The sequence below is a fragment of the Nematolebias whitei genome, chromosome 7 (genome assembly GCF_014905685.2).
Source record: "Nematolebias whitei isolate Nwh7 chromosome 7, NemWhi1, whole genome shotgun sequence".
NCBI lineage: Eukaryota > Metazoa > Chordata > Actinopteri > Cyprinodontiformes > Rivulidae > Nematolebias > Nematolebias whitei.
In genome coordinates, this window is record NC_056504.1 from 14622873 (window position 1) to 14640008 (window position 17136).

General features: G+C 41.6%; 1 protein-coding gene across 1 annotated transcript in view; it reads left to right on the forward strand.

Moving 5' to 3' along the window:
• The first annotated feature begins 4334 nt into the window (after positions 1-4334).
• The window catches only part of LOC119411740 (NLR family CARD domain-containing protein 3-like), a 44754-nt gene continuing 31952 nt past the window's right edge, over positions 4335-17136 (forward strand). The window contains 6 exon segments of the mRNA XM_037678666.1: positions 4335-4426; positions 4546-4665; positions 10071-10182; positions 10388-10486; positions 10612-10837; positions 10989-12777. Of these exon segments, the coding sequence (XP_037534594.1) occupies positions 4335-4426; positions 4546-4665; positions 10071-10182; positions 10388-10486; positions 10612-10837; positions 10989-12777 (2438 nt within the window).

Below are 17136 nucleotides of genomic sequence, written 5' to 3' on the forward strand. Positions count from 1 at the left end.
GCTAACATGTAGTCAGAAAAGATCATGCTAACATGTAATCAGAAAAGGGGAGACTTGGCTGCAATGTAGATTTTTGAGCAAATCATTTACTATAAATTTAAGTAAACTAAAATTAATTGTTGATGCCACTGACAAACTAGGATTTTCTTTTTTTATATATTGGAACAACTTCTATTCAAATACTGATCACTGTAATGTTATGCAAACCCAAGCAACATAATTTCTCACTAAGACTATACAGCCCCAAGTAATGACATGACTGCATCTATACTTCACCTCTTCATCCAGTCTGCCATGGAGTTGATCCATCTCTGGAGGGAAAGTTGTTCTTCTGGCCCGATAGACTCTGAGGAGACTGGGTGTGTGTTCATTCTGCTCTGAAGCTGTCCATCCCTGTTGGTGATAAGATGGAACTCTTCCTTGATCTGTTTAAAATACAAATACCAGTTTGATTTATCTATAGTAAGTAAAATTGCTACATAAATGTCATAAACATATTCAATACTGCCATTTCATTTTTATCAATGATTATGAGCACTTGATCAGCTCCTTACCTCTGCCTCAGTAAACAATGAAGGCCACCGCTCCAAAAGTGCATAACCAGTCTGAATGTATGACCAGTGAGTTCCTCTGTGATGAAGACGGTGTTTCAGCTTCAGTGGCATGGGTGAATTTACAGAACTGACACTGCGTTCATTTCATTCTAAAAAGACAGAGGGTAATTTGTTGGAAATTAGCTAAACAGGAAATAAACATTCCAAACATTTAAGCCTATTTAAAGAGTATATTGTACTCTTTAGGTCAAATTTAACACAATATTCTCTCATATAAAATGTAAAAAAAAATTAATTAATAACATACTTTACATGGCAATGAAAACAAATGGCTGTTGCAAATATATTCTTTGCTCACTAAAATAGGACAGTCACAAAGGACATTTCTCAAACAACAAGGGACCAGGTTATATAAAACACAAAGAAATAAAAAATAAAAAAATTGCCTTGCCTACACACGCTGCCGCTGGTACTGGTTGTAGTTGTGTCTTCAGACTTCCTCCACAAAATGTCAGTTTTTTGATAGTCTGGTCCAGGCCTGAATAAATCTTGCGTCTGGACCAGGTGTTCGCTTGTTTCTGACCGCCTGTAATCTGAGGAGTGAAAAGTTGTCTGACTGCTAAATCATAAAAATGCAACGGTTCGTTCGTGCACATGTAATGTTACAACCTGGTTAGCTAAAAAAAGTGTCTTAGCAATTATAGGTTTCCAGTAATAATTCCCCCCAATAATTGTATATTAGGGATGTGTTTACCCTAATATACAATTATTTATTCTTAAAAGAGATTCCAAAACTATTTAAATTACAAATGTATATAAATAAGAGCAAAAGTTACCTCTGAGAGCTCCGTGTCCGAGTAGCACACTGCAGTCTTGAATTCAAAAAACCAACTCCAAAAGTTAGCTTTCCCGCATTTTACAACAAAAGCATGAAAGTTAGCAGAACTTTCTTCTGTTGCAATGACCTACAACTTAGAGATATAAGTACTGACAACTCACAAAATGATGTTTAGGATTACAACTGCCTTGGTTTTTCGGAACAACTTAAATTATTGTCCCCAAATGTCACACTTAGTTTTTCAAGTTTTTTCAACTGAAAATAGTTTTTCATCCCAAATAAACAGTTGGATTTAATACAGTGTTAATGTGCACAAACATTTTGTGGGGTGCTCGAGTGAAAAAAGGGCACCTTGTGCAGCACATTAGTAATGTAAGATTTATTACAGGCACATCTTGTACATTGTGCATGTTTATCTATTTCAGATCAGTAGCCATATACTGTCTGATGCAGATGTTTAACAATATTCAACACTCAGGTCAGTTCAGTTTATTTATATAGCACCAAGTCACAACATACTGTAAGTCATCTCAGGGCACTGAACAGAAACATTCATATACATAAAAAGTAAGTTAACATTATTTATCTGAAGAACAGACTGATTTGAAATTAACTCCATCACGAACTCTCATTTTGAGCAAGCATGAAGGCGACAGTGGAAAGGAAAGATTACCTCATGAGGAAGAAACCTTTAGCAGAACCAGGCTCAGGACAAGCGCTCATCTGCTTCAACAGGCTGGGTTTGAGAAGAACAGGAAGGAGGCACAGAAACACAATGGCAGGTCAAGAATCATGTTAAGATAGAAATAGTGTCAAATGAAAACTACTCAGTTTTAACATCCTGATGCATGCTCACTAATCCAGGCAGAAAAATCTAAAAAAAGTTAAGTCTGGTCCTCTGGACATTCAAAAAGCAAAACAAAACAAAAACGTAGAAAGAAAAGATGAAAGACGAAACGTTTCTGCTTTTTTTGGTTTTGTTTTGTTTTTGAATGTCCATAGGACCAGACTTAACTTTTTTAGATATTCAGTTTTAACAATTCAAAAAGAGGAAATGAGGTCAATTTGTCTTCCAGTAGTCTAAGTCTATAGCAGCATAACAAACCAACCCTATTTACAGGATTTATCAAAAAGGGAAGTCTTAAGTCCAGTCTTAAAACTGGACAATGTGTCAGCCTCACGGACAGAAACTGGAAGTTCTACAAGACAGGATCCTGATAACTGAAAGATCTTCCTCCAATTCTGCTTTTGGAAATGCTAGGAACTACAAGTAAACCTGCAGTCTGAGAGTGAATTGCTCTGTTAGGAAAATATGGAACAATAAGATCTATAATATAAGATGGAGCTAGGTTGTTGAGAGCTTTGTAGGTTAGAAGTAAGATTTTTACTTCAATTCCGGACTTAGGGAGCCAATGGAGAGAAGCTAAAACTGGAGAGATATGATCTCTTCTACTAACTCCAGTTAAGACTCTGGCAGCAGCATTTTGGATCAACTGAAGACGTTTTAATGAAGTATTTGGACACCCAGATAATAAACCATTACAATAGTCCAGTCTAGACGTGACAAATGCATGGACCAGTTTTTCTGCATCATTTTTAGATAAGATGTTTCTAAGTTTACCGATATTATGCATGTGTTAGAAGGTGGTTGTGGTAATGTTTTTAATGTGGGAGATAAAAGACATGTCCTGATCAAAAATAACACCAAGATTTTTAACATTAGAGCTGGAGTCCAGATGAATGCCATCCAAGGAGGGAGAAAGACTGAAAAATGCATTCCTAAGGTGCTCAGGTCCATAAACCTAAACCTCAGTCTTGTCTGTGTTCAAAAACAGAAAATTAAGGGTCATCCAGGTTCTTATGTCTTTAAGACACACTTGTAACTTAAGTAACTGATTGGATTCATTCAGTTTCATGGACAAAAATTACTGTGCATCATCAGCATGACAATGAAAATGTATCCCATGTTGTTTAATAACTTTATTTAATGGAGGCATATATAAGATAAAGAGTATTTGTCCCAGCACTGAACCCTGAGGAACTCCATAACTAACTTTTTTGTATGAAGAAGATTTATTATTTACATTTGCAAATTGGAATCTATCAGATGAATGTGATTTAAATCAATTTAGAGCCATTCCTGTAATCCCAACATCATATTCAAGTTTCTGTAGTAGAATATTGTGATCAGCTGTATCAAATGCAGCACTGAGGTCTAACAGGACCAGTGTAGACACCTGTCCATTGTCTGAGACCATGAGACTATCATTAGTGACTTTTACTAGTGCTGTTTCTGTGCTTTGATTAGCTCTAAACCAAACTCAAATAGGTTGGTTTGTGTAACAATCAAATCAACAACAACAGAACATATACTAGCAAGGCCACATTGTTCATGCTTTAACATCTATGAAATAAATGTTTAAAAAATAAATTTTGTATATAAAATTGCTCATGAAGTTCAAGGAAGTGCAAGACCCTTTTCAGGTGGATAGTAATAGGTGGCTACCTTCAGGCAGTCCCCAATGATTTCTGCTCCATGTCTATCTTGAGTCTACTTTGCCCTCTTTATTTCTAAAACTCACATCTGAGAGGGGAGTGACCGGCTTCATCTGTTATTTATTAATGGCCAGATGGATAATTTGTGAAACTGTCTTGAGAAAAAAATGTCAATGAATGGGAAAAATGTGTGTGCTGGGCTGCAGCTCAATGATTTTACCTAGTGAATAAGAGTAGTACAGCAGCTGATGGCAGTTTCCTAACACTGATATTTGACTGTAATCAGCTGACAGAGATGAAACAGGAAAAAGGACAAGTTGTAGAGAAGAAGGTGATTTTTTTTAGAACACAAACAATGTAAAGGTTAAAGTTGATGTGCAGCTGAATGATTTTTGTTTCCATTGCAGAAGGTGTGTTTGAGCTGATGTGGATGTGAATTCAGCAACATGGATCAGTGTGAGGACAGAGAGGAGGGAGCCCCTCCCTCTAAAACAACTCAAATGTGTGACACTCAGAGGTGAGATGAACATCTTGAACTGCCCATATTTTCACACAGCATTCATGCTATTAAAAAAGACACCCTAATTAATTGATTTACTAATTATTAGTTTAATTCAAGCTAAATTTTACAGAATGATTGTTTTGTTTTTTTGCCAGGGTCAATCAGAAAATCAAACCTGAACTTAAACCAAAACCCAGCTGTTTGTCCCTTAAAAGCGACAGCTCGAAGAACTTTTTTATAAATTTTCAGTCAGAGCAACCTTCTGCTGCAAAGAGGTGAGCTGAATCTAATTTGATTTACCTGTGTAATCAAAGTCGGTCTAAAATGTTTTTATTTCAACGTGTGTTTAATATTTTTCATTCTAATAAAACTATCTGACACACAAGGGTTTTCTACAGGTCAATTTTATTATACAAAAGCACTGACAACCGCTATAATATATGATATGTTGTATGGTCTGGAAACAGTGGCATTGACAAAAAGACCAGAAAAAAAACTAGAGGTGAAATGAAGATGTTCTCCTTAGGAATGACAAGAATGGAAAATTGGAAAAATTGGAGCTTTGAAATTTCAATTTTATTAATTTTGTCTTTCTTTTTTTGTCACAAATATTGAAAATTGTGTGCTAGTAAAACTTTACAGAAAGTGTTTTAACGGGAGTTTTTCCTGTCAGGATCCAGCAAAAACTCAGACCTGAACACCAACCAGCACCCAGTGGTGTGTCCCTTAAAAGCGACAGCTCGAAGAACTTTTATACAAATTTTCAGTCAGAGCAACCTTCTGCTGCAAAGAGGTGAGTTGAATTTAATTTGGTTTACCTGTGTAACCAGATTCTGTCTGAAATGTTTTCATTCAACGTGTGTTTAACATTTTTCATTCTAATTAAAGTATCTGACACACAGGGATTTTCTACCGGTCAATTTTATAAAATAAAAGCACTGACAACTGCACATTTTTCAAACATGAAGGATACTTATTAGGCTTCAAATCATATTAGAAATTTGAAATCTTATTTTAACCTGATAAATTGGCCAGGATATGACAATGATTTATTTTTATTTTTTTCAAAATTAATCCATCCATTTTTTTTACCTGCTTATTCTTTCTGGATCACAGGGAGCTGGTGTCAGACCAGCCATTAGGGAGCACAAGCCACTTTACCGGTATCTCTTGTGCTGGTCCCAAGCCCAGATAAATGGTTAGGATTGTGTCAGTAAGGGCATCTGACATAAAATACTTCTGCCAAAACTATAATGCAAATTCATCTAAGTGACACCATACCAGATTGATTGAAGCCCGGGTTAACTATGATCACCACCGGTGCTGTTAACAAACTGTTGGCAGAAATTGTGCTACGGTTAGTGAAAGACCACGAGGAGGAAACCATGTCAGGAGACAGAAGGAGAAGAAGAAAGTCAAGAATGAAGGACTGAGGGTGGCAACTCTAAATGTGGGGACAATGACAGGCAAAGGTAGAGAGCTGGCTGACATGATGCAGAGAACAAAGGTAGATGTTTTATGTGTCCAAGAGACCAACTGAAAGGCCAGCAAGACTTGCAGCACTGGAGAAGGGTTTAAACTGTTTTACCATTGTATGGCTACAAAGAGAAATGGAGTAGAGGTTGTCCTGAAGGAGGAGTTGCAAAGGATGTTGTAGAGGTGAAAAGAGTGTTAGATAGGGTGATGTGTCTGAATGTAGAAGTAGAAGGTGTAATGATAAATGTTGTCAGTGGTTATACTCCACAGGTTGGATGTGACATAGAAAGATACATTTTTGAAGGATCTGGATGAAGTGATAGAGAGTATTCCCAGGGAGGACATAGTGGTGATTGGAGCAGACCTGAATGGACATGTTGGTGAAGAAAACAGAGGGGATGAGGAAGTGATGGGTAGCTTTGGAGTCAAGGAAAAAAACCAGGACAGACAGATGGTGGTGGATTTTGCCAAGAGAAGGACTGTAGTCAACATTTCCAAAAGAGGGAGGAACATAGAGTGACCTATAAGAGTGGAGGAAGGAGTACGCAGGTCGACTACATTCTGTGTAGAAGAGGAAACCTGAGGGAGATTGGGGACTGTGGCAGAGAGAGCATGGCCAAACAGCATCAGGTATATGTGTGTAGAAGGACTGCTTTTGTGAGGAAGAGAAAAAGAGTAAACTCAAAGAAGACACCCAAATGGTGGAAGCTGAAAAAAGAAGAATGTTGTGAGGAGTTCTGAGAGGAGCTGTTAAAGGCTCTGGGTGGCAAGAAAGAGCTTCTACATAACTGGGCTACTACAGCAACAGGATTTAGAGAGACAGGTAGGAAGATACTTGGTGTGTCATCTGGACAAAATTAGATTTTACAAGGAGATGCAATGTTGAGTAAAGAGTCAGGATGCAAAGGCAAAGCAGAAAGGGTATGACGAGTTGTATGGGAGGCTGGACACTAAAGAGGGCAAAAAGGACTTGCAACGATTGGCAAGACAGCGGGATCAGGCTTGAAAGGATGTGCAGCAGGTTAGGTTTAATAAAGATAGGAGTTGTAATGTTCTAACCAATGAGGAGAGTGTGACGGGAAGATGGAAGGAGTACTTTGAGGATCTAATGAATGAAGAGAATGAAAGAGAAAGAAGAGTAGAGGTCAAAGAAACTGTGGTCCAGGAAGTGGAAAAGATTAGGGAGGGTGAAGTCCAGAAAGCTCTGAAAAGAATGAAGCAGAGGAAGGGCTGGGCCATATCATATTGTTCACAATAATACCAGGAAAAAAAAGCTTGCCTGGGAAAATAAATGATATCATGATATGCTAATTTCATGACATAAGTACGTCAGTGTTTGCCCCGCCCCATTAACAGAACCGAGCACGCCGAACTACCGAACCAAACTGCGCACCCCCTCCATCCACCTGTCGGTATTGGCGTAACACTAATTAGCTGCGAACAATACTAGCTAGCTAAAATGCTCAAAACAAACAATGCATGGCTCGGCTGCGTTTCTCCATCCAGCTCTAAACTGTGGGTACAGACAGTGACAGTTCAACTCTCTCTCTCCCCCCCACCCCACTCTGGGCTGCCGGTGCGGGCGCAGTGCCCCCCCCCCCCACTCTAAACTGGGAAACTGCACCTGCATTATAGTTTTTGAGGTAAATTTTGTGGATCTATATTTTGTGCAGACTTTTTCAATCTAACAGATTGAAGATTGACCAGATGAAGGATCATTTTTATTTTTTTCCTTTTAGACTGAATACTTGACTAAATAAAGTAATTTCAGTAAAATTAACCCTTGTTGTTTTTTTAGGTTTTATATAATACTGCAAAGCAACATGTTAATTTAATTTTGTCAAATGAATAACTATGATTTCTGGGTTTCTTTTTTGTTATATCACAAAATTTATCGTTATCATCAGAATGCTCTGAAATATCATGATATTACATTTTAACCATATCGCCCACCCCCTAAGCAGGGGAAGGTAGTAGGACCTGATGACATACCAGTAGAGGTTTGAAAATGTCTTGGGGAGATTGCAGTGAGGTTTTTGACTCAAATGCTCAATGTCATATTTGAGGGTGACAATATGCATGAGGAATGAAGAAGTGTGCTGGTGCCCATTTTTAAGAACAAGGGTGATATACAGAGTTGTAGCAACTACAGGGGAATTAAGTTGATGAGCCACACGATGAAGATCTGGGACAGAGTTGTGGAAGCTAGACAAAGACGAGAGGTGACTGTGAGCAGCAGTATGGTTTCATGCCAAGAAAGAGCACTACAGATGCCATCTTTACTTTGAGGATGCCGGTGGAGAAGTACAGAGAAGGTCAGAAAGAACTTCATTGTGTCTTTGTGGATTGAGAAAAAGCCTTTGACAGGGTGCTGAGGGTGGAAATGTGTTATTACATGAGGAAATCTGGAGTGGGAGAAAAGTATGTTAGACTGGTACAGGACATGTATGAAGACAGCAGGACAATGGTGAGACATGCTGTAGGAGTGACAGATAGCTTCAAGGGGGAGGTGGGAGTTCATCAAGGATCAGTTCTGAGCCCCTTCTTGTTTGCTCTGGTGATGGACCGACTAACAGATGAGGTCAGGCAGGAATCCATGTGGACTATTATGTTTGTAGATGACATTGTGATCTGTGGTGAGAACAGGGAACAGGTGGAAGAGAACTTAGAGAGGTGGAGGCTATGCACTTGAAAGAAGAGGAATGAAAGTCAGCCGTAGTAAGACAGAGTACATGTGTGGGAATGAGAGGGAGGCCGGTGGAACAGTGAGGCTACAAGGAGCAGAGGTCACAAAGGTGCAGGACTTCAAGAACTTGGGATCCACTGTCCAGGAAAATGGGGAATGTGGTAAAAAGATGAAAAAGAGAGTCCAGTCAGGATGGAGTGGATGGAGAAAAGTTTCAGGAGTGATTTGCGACAGAAGGGTGTCAGCAAAGGTCAGAGGAACATTTTACAAGACAGTGGTGGAACCAGCTATATTGTATGGTCTAAAGACAATGGCATTGACAAAAAGACAGGAAAAAAACCTGGAAGTGGCAGAAATGAAGATGTTGAGGTTCTCCTTAGTGACAAGGATGGATAAAATTAAAAATAAGATCATCAGAGATTCAACACAGGTATGAACAACTGGGAGATAAAGTTAGAGAGGCCAGACTGAGATGGTTTGGACATGTCCAGAGGAAGGACAGTGGGTATATTTGTCAAGGTCAAAGTTTCTTTATTGTCATTCGCATCACGAGGTACATGTGGTGGAACGAAATTGTGTACACAGGTTACCAGTTACATCCAACAAAAGTGTAAATTGTAAAGAAAAACAGTAATAAGATCTAAGATATGGACTAAGGAATATGCTAGAACTAAGAATACACTAACCACAACTAGTACATAAACAATACGCCGAACAACAGCAGCACAAACATGAGTCTGTGGGAGCAGATGAGTACGAATGAACACAGCAGCATGAAATAAATCAGCAGCATGAGATCAGCAGCATGGATAGTCAACAGCACATATCAACAATATTGGTAGAAGGATGTTAGAATTACATCTACCAGGAAAAAGACAAAAAGGAGATATATGGATGCAGTTAGAGAGGACATGGAGGTAGTTGTAGTGAGGACAGAGGATGGAAAGGACAGAGTGAGATGGAGGAGGATGACTCGTTGTGGTGACCCCTAAAGAGGGAAAAGCTGAAAGAAGAAGAAGGGAGCTGGTGTTAATCAATTCAAACTTGTGCAGAAAAATTCTTCTTTCAAAACTCATTGAATTTGTGTGTTGTATAAATATTCCACCCAGGAAAAAGAATAATTCCCATAAATCATTAACAGTATGACATTAACTTTCTTGCCCAAACTTCTGACTGCAGCTATAAATAAACTTAATCAGGAATATAATGCTAAAATAAAGTACATTGTGTATGTACAGTCACCCTATAAGACATTTCAAGTAACAATAAAATCAACTAACCTTTCGTTAACGGTTAAAGAAAGAAACATTTTAAAAACAAGATATAGATTTGTAGAGAGCTCAGCAATAATTTTGTTTTTGAGTAATGCATACCACTTGGAAAATTTGGAGCTTAGAAATTTCAATTTTATTCATTTTATGTTTCATTTTTTTAGTCACATATGTTGAAAATAGTGTGTTAATAAAACTTTACAGAAAGTGTTTTAATGGGATTTTTTCCTGTCAGGATCCAGCAGAGACTCAGACCTGAACATCAACCAGAACCCAGTGGTGTATCCCTTAAAAGCGACAGCTCGAAGAACTTTTATATAAATTTTCAGTCAGAGCAACCTTCTGCTGCAAAGAGGTGAGTCGAATTTAGTTGTTGTAACTGGTTGAACTGCATCAGTCTGATTTTATTAATTTTTTTTAATTCCAATGCGTTTAGAGAGCTCATAACATTTTCACACTGAAGTGTTACGTGTTGGACTTTTTTCAAGAAACACAGAAGTGAAAGTGTGACTAACGAATGTTGTTGGAGGCATTTATTTTAGTTTTGAATAGACAAAATGAGAGCTTTTTTTTTTACTCCACAGAGCCGACCAGCAGAGCTCAGAGGCTCCTGGGGGTCAGACTGATCAACAGCATCATGCACAGCTGGACTCCATCTTTATGGTCTGTACAACAAATACTTTTCCATGTATTCTGCTCATGGTCATCTCTATGCTGAACCAATGGACTCTCATTCTGTCCAACACAGACCTGAGGTTTGTGCCAATTAAATCATTATTCTGTTACAGCTGTTGGAGGACAACATTGTCACTTTTGTGAGAAACGAACTGAAGAAGATCCAGAAGGTTCTGAGTTTGAATTACTTAGAAAATATAGAGCTTCATAAGGAGGAAGAGAATGTGCTGAAAGGTGAGCATGAAGAACAGATGGGGAGCAGAGAAGCATTTGTGAAGATTGCACTGCACTTCCTGAAGACGATGAAGCAGGAGGAGCTGGCTGATCGTCTGCAAAGCAGTAAGAGGACTTCCCTAAACCTGAAACATAAATTAAATGATATTTCAAGAGACACACCACCCTACATAAAATGCTCATTTTTCAAGTGAATAGACGTGTGATCTGTACTTCATAGTTATACCATTAATTTTTTAATTGTGTTTTCATTCAGGACTTTTTACAGGAGTTTGTCAACGTAAACTTAAATCCTATTTGAAGAAGAAGTTCCAGTGTGTGTTTGAGGGGATTGCTAAAGCAGGAAACCCAACCCTTCTGAATCAGATCTACACAGAGCTCTACATCACAGAGGGAGGGACTGGAGAGGTCAATGATGAACATGAGGTCAGACAAATTGAAACAGCATCCAGGAAACCACACACACCAGAAACAACAATTAGACGAGAAGACATCTTTAAACCTGGAAGAGATGAACCAGTCAGAACAGTGATGACAAAGGGAGTGGCTGGCATTGGGAAAACAGTCTTAACACAGAAGTTCACTCTGGACTGGGCTGAAGACAAAGCCAACCAGGACATCCAGTTCACATTTCCATTCTCTTTCAGAGAGTTGAATGTGCTGAATGAGAGAAAGTTCAGCTTGGTGGAACTGGTTCATCATTTCTTTACTGAAACCAAAGAAATGTGCAGCTTTGAAGACGTCCAGATTGTGTTCATATTTGATGGTCTGGATGAGTGTCGACTTCCTCTGGACTTCCACAATAATCAGATCCTGACTGATGTTACAGAGTCCACCTCAGTGGATGTGCTGCTGACAAACCTCATCAGGGGGAAACTGCTTCCCTCTGCTCACCTCTGGATAACTACACGACCTGCAGCAGCCAATCAGATCCCTGCTGAGTGTGTTGGCATGGTGACAGAGGTCAGAGGCTTCACTGACTCACAGAAGGAGGAGTACTTCAGGAAGAGATTCAGAGATGAGGAACAGGCCAGCAGGATCATCTCCCACATCAAGACATCACGAAGCCTCCACATCATGTGTCACATCCCAGTCTTCTGCTGGATCACAGCTACAGTTCTGGATGATGTGTTGAAAACCAGAGTGGGAGGAGAGCTGCCCAACACACTGACTGAGATGTACATCCACTTCCTGCTGGTTCAGACCAAAGTCAAGAAGGTCAAGTATGATGACGGGAAAGAGACGGATCCAACATGGAGTCCAGAGAGCAGGAAGATGATTGAGTCTCTGGGGAAATTTGCTTTTGAGCAGCTACAGAAAGGAAACCTGATCTTCTATGAATCAGACCTGACAGTTTGTGGCATCGATATCAGAGCAGCCTCAGTGTACTCAGGAGTGTTCACACAGATCTTTAAAGAGGAGAGAGGGCTTTACCAGGACAAGGTGTTCTGCTTCGTCCATCTGAGCATTCAGGAGTTTCTGGCTGCTCTTCATGTCTATGAGAACTTCATCAACTTTGATGTCAACGTAATGGAAAACAAAAATAATACTTTTTCAGTGTCTACAGTCTTCAGAAAACCAAGCAGAAAATTATTTTTTCAGAGTGCTATCGATATGGCCTTAAACAGTCCAAATGGACACCTGGACTTGTTCCTCCGCTTCCTCCTGGGACTTTCACTGCAGACCAATCACAGTCTTTTACGAGGACTCCTGGCACAGACAAGAAGTAACTCACAGACCAATCAGGAAACAGTCGAGTACATCAAGAATAGGATCAGCAAGAATCTGTTTGTAGAAAAAAACATAAATCTGTTTCACTGTCTAAATGAGCTGAATGATCATTCTCTAGTGGAGGAGATCCAACAGTTTCTTCATTCAGGAAATCTCTCCACAGATAAACTGTCTCCTGCTCAGTGGTCAGCTCTGGTTTTCATTTTATTGTCATCAGAAAAAGATCTGGATGTATTTGACCTGAACAGATATTCTGCTTCAGAGGATGCATTTCTGAGGCTGCAGCCAGTGGTTAAAACCTCCAGTAAAGCTCTGTAAGTATACAAACCTACATCCACACACCTACACATCTACTTGAATGGAGGCAAAGATAAAGAAGAAGCAAGTTCTGGGTCTTCTCGGGGGCCTCTTACCACTGAGATGTGCCTCGAAAGCCTATAAAAAGAGGAATACAGGAGACATCCTACTCAAATGCCCAAACAACCTCAACAGACTCCTTTTGATGCGAAGGTGCAGCTACTTGTCTCTGAACACACCCCAGATGACAGAGTACCTCACTGAATGTATAAATCTGAGTGTGCCCTACTAAAGAAACCTAAAAAAGTTAAATCTGGTCCTCTGGACATTCAAAAAAAAACAAAAAACAAAGCAAATCAACAAAAAAATGTAGAAACGTTTCGTCTCTCATCCGAGAGACTTCCTCAGTCTGAGGAGCTGTATTCAGCTCAGTCTCTTAAATAGCACCGTCTCAGGGTGGATCAACCAGTTTTGCTGCTGACAACCAAAACCAGCTGATCACATGCTCAAGAAGGACCATCAGCATAACAATGGATCATTAGCACACTGATGGCTGTTTACTACTCACAGAGGGCTGAGTGATACTAGCAATCACAGCATTGTAAGAGGGGGACAGTTGAACCCGGAGGCCTCCACCCCTGTTTAGAGGGTGTCCAGAGGACCAGATTTAACTTTTTTAGATTTTTCTACCTGGATTGTTGAGCATGCATCAGGACACTAAAGAAACGTTGGTTACGTACTGTAACCCCAGATTCTATAAGTATAGACGTAGCCCTTTAAGAGCTGTCGCTTAGTGGGTTTATCCCGTCATGCGAAGCATTGCACTGAAAAATTTAGTCCACGCCCACCTGCTGTGTGGGCCCCACCCGATCCGTATAAATTATGTTAAGAGCAGGTAATCGGCTCCCAAATAGCTTTTTCTTCAGCCATTTAGGAGCCAGTGAGGCCCGACGCTTAAAGGGCTACGCCTATACTCATAGAATCTGGGGTTACAGTATGTAACCAATGTTCTATTTCGTATAGGCTTCGCCCTTTAAGAGCTATCGCTTAGTGGGTTAAGGGCGAAGCAGATGTGGTCCTCACCTCACTGAGTCCATTAGAACATCATACGAAGCGGCAACTTGCCCAAAAAACGTCTTGTCACTCAGCTCTCCATGTGCGTAATTACGCGTTGCGTAATTATGCGTACCATGCACAGATGCATGCTATATAGTTATGCATTCTGAGTGCATGAACGCCCCGGAAACTTTCAACGGGGAAGGGAAGATGCTGAAAAGGGACCATGAATCAACAGATTGACGGCTGAACAATATGAACAGATTAATAATAACAAGTGAGCTGATTATTAATCAAATGAACTGATTGGTAACAATAGTCATGAATTGATTAATGACAATAGAACGAAAATAACAGTTACAACATGTGGCTGATAACAACATCTCACACTGTAATGCATGCAGTCAGATGTGAGTTTAAACGGGGTTCCCTGAAACAACTATATTTATTCTGTTAAAACACTAAGGACAGAATGTGTCATGGAATGAACTGTCACATCACGTAGATAGAAGCGAATAAATGAGCAGGGTGTTGCCCACACGGCCGCAGTGCAAATATCCTGCATTGTCATACCATTATGCAGAGCAGTCGAAGATGCGATACCTCTGGTCGAGTGCGCACTGAGGTTATCAGGAAGCTCTAAATCTGACGCTCTGTAAGCTTCAGAAATGGCCTCACACAGCCAGTGTGACAGGCGCTGGGTGGATAACAGGCGACCTGCATATGCATCTCTATAATGCACAAACGAATGTTGAGTTCGACGCATTTCAGCTATATAACACGTCAACGCCCGCACAGGACAGAGCAGATGGAAAGATGTTTCTTCTTCTGATTTGGGGGGGGGGGGGGGGGGGACCCCTCCAACGATAGAAAGCTTGTAATGTTTTAGGCATAAAAGCTGGATTCGGTCTTAGATCAGCTGAGCTGCCATCAGCCTGAATTCTAAGACATGACGGAGTGACAGAGAGGGCAGATAAATCACTCACCCTCTTAGCGGATGTTAAAGCCAGCAGCAGGGCTGTTTTAAGAGAGAAGAATTTAATTGGAACCTGATTCAGTGGCTCAAATGGAGCTTTGATCAGGGGCCGCAGGACCAGCATTAAATCCCACTGTGGAACAAGTGGGTGTGAAACAGGCCTGCGTCTCTGTACACCTTTTTAAAAAATGCTTCATCAGCAGATGATTAAAAGCTGTTCTGTCTCTGAACCCTTCGTGACAGGAACAGATGGCTGCAGCGTACGTTTTAATCGTGCTGAAAGCCAAATTTCTGTCCATCAGCTGCTGCAGAAAGGACAGCACACCGCCTAGTGGACATGAGGTGGCCTCTACACCTTTCTCTGTACACCTTTAAAAAAAACGCTTCATCAGCGGATGATTAAAAGCTGTTCTGTCTCTGAAAAACCTTCATGACAGGAAGAGATGGCTGCAGCATAGGTTTAATCATGCTGAACGCCAAATTTCTGTCCATCAGCTGCTGCAGAAAGGACAACATGCCGCCTAGTGGACATGAGGTGGCCTCTACACCTTTCTCTGTACACCAGCGCTGAAAAGCTGTCCACTTTGATGTGTACAGCGCTGTGGTGGATGCAACACGTGAATCCTGGATTGTGCGCACTACATCTTGCGGGAGACCCATCCTCTCTAAGCAGATCTGCTCAGCGGCCAGACCCACAGGTGCTGGCCTATTTCTGGGTAACTCCTGATCGCTCCTCCCGCCTGGAGGAGAGCGTCCTCCCTCCACGGCAGTTTCCACGGGCGCCTCGATAACAGGCGTCGTAGAACCGGGAACCACGGTGCGTACAAGCGCTCGGGAGCCACCAGGAAAACTGTCAATCCCTCCTCCTGAACTCGGTTCAGAAACCGTATATCCGTATATCAGAGGAGGTGGGGGGAATGCGTAAAGAAGTGTTTTGGGCCATGGGCTGTAAGCAAGCACGTCCACCCCCAGCGGTGGTTCGTCTCGCGGGCTCAGTGAAAACCATAGTTGACACTGAGCGTTTTCTCATGTCACAAACAGGTCCACAGCCGCTTGCCAAATTTCTGCCACGTCTGGGCCATCAGACCGAGGTGGAGGGTCCACTCCCCATGACGCGGACCGCCCCTGGATATCACATCTGCCCCTTGTTCAGAACACCGGGGATGTACACTGCTCTGATGGAGAGCAGATTTTGATGTGCCCAACACAGTAGTTTCCTCGCAATGTGTAACATTTGGGCTGAGCGCACACCACCCTGCCAGTTTATGTAAACAGCAGTAACCTTGTTGTCTGTGTGAATCAAAACGCATTGATTCTGCAGCACAGGAGCAAAGTGTTGAATCACATTCAGAGCCGTGCGACATTCCAGAACTTTATATGAGCTGTTGTGAGAAAGGCCACAGCGCTCCTACAGCTTGAGATAGGCATGTCACCCCCCCCCCCCCCAACCTGACAATGACGCGTCTGTGAAGACTGACACGTGTGACCTAGGTCTGCTGACGGGGACTCCCTCCGACAGAACCAGGGGGTTTCCCAATGTAGGAGATCTGTTCTCACGGAGGGAGGAACAGTGATCGTCCATCTCTTTTGCCTCACCGGATCCATGTGCAGACGAGCAAACCATCTCTGGAGGCATCTCATGTGTAGTAAACCCAGTGGGGCCACTGTGTGAGCTGACAACATCATTCCTAACAGCTTCATGATGGAAAATAGCTGTTACTACTCTGCCCGTCTTACGTGGCGGAGCTGGACTCTTAGAGAGTCGATTCTCATCTGTGATAAACAAATAAACAAGCTCTCATGGTGGTCGAGTTTAGCCCCATTCCCAGATAGCAATCGTCTGGGCCGGAAGAATCGAGCTTTTCCCAATTTATGGCGAAGCCCAGAATTAGCAGGTGTGATGTCAACACCTGAGCCTGTGCCGACATGTGAAGCGGTCTGCCCACGATCGCCTTGTTGAAAACTGACAGGTCCAAAATCGGTCTTGTTCCTCCGGTCCGTTTTGAACCAGAAAGCAACGTGAGTAAAAATCATGTGTTTTCCTCTCCGTTGGGAACCCCTGGACTTCTGCCTTTAGGGATGAGACCTGGTCTGGTGATGACGGGACCGTTTCTAAAACTTCTCTGAACAGAGGGGGTCAGGCTGCAAGTTGTAATGTGTAACCCTCGCTATCAACTTGGCCATCCATCTTTCTGGTGAGCAAGCTCGCAGCCATCCCGCGTAACGTTCGTGGAATGGGCGCGTGTTTAGGTGGTGCGTCATGTTTTTACGGATGTCAGCCAGTCTACCGCCCCGATCGTCGTCATGTGCCGCAGAAGTGTGTTCTGCATGACCCAAGGCGAGG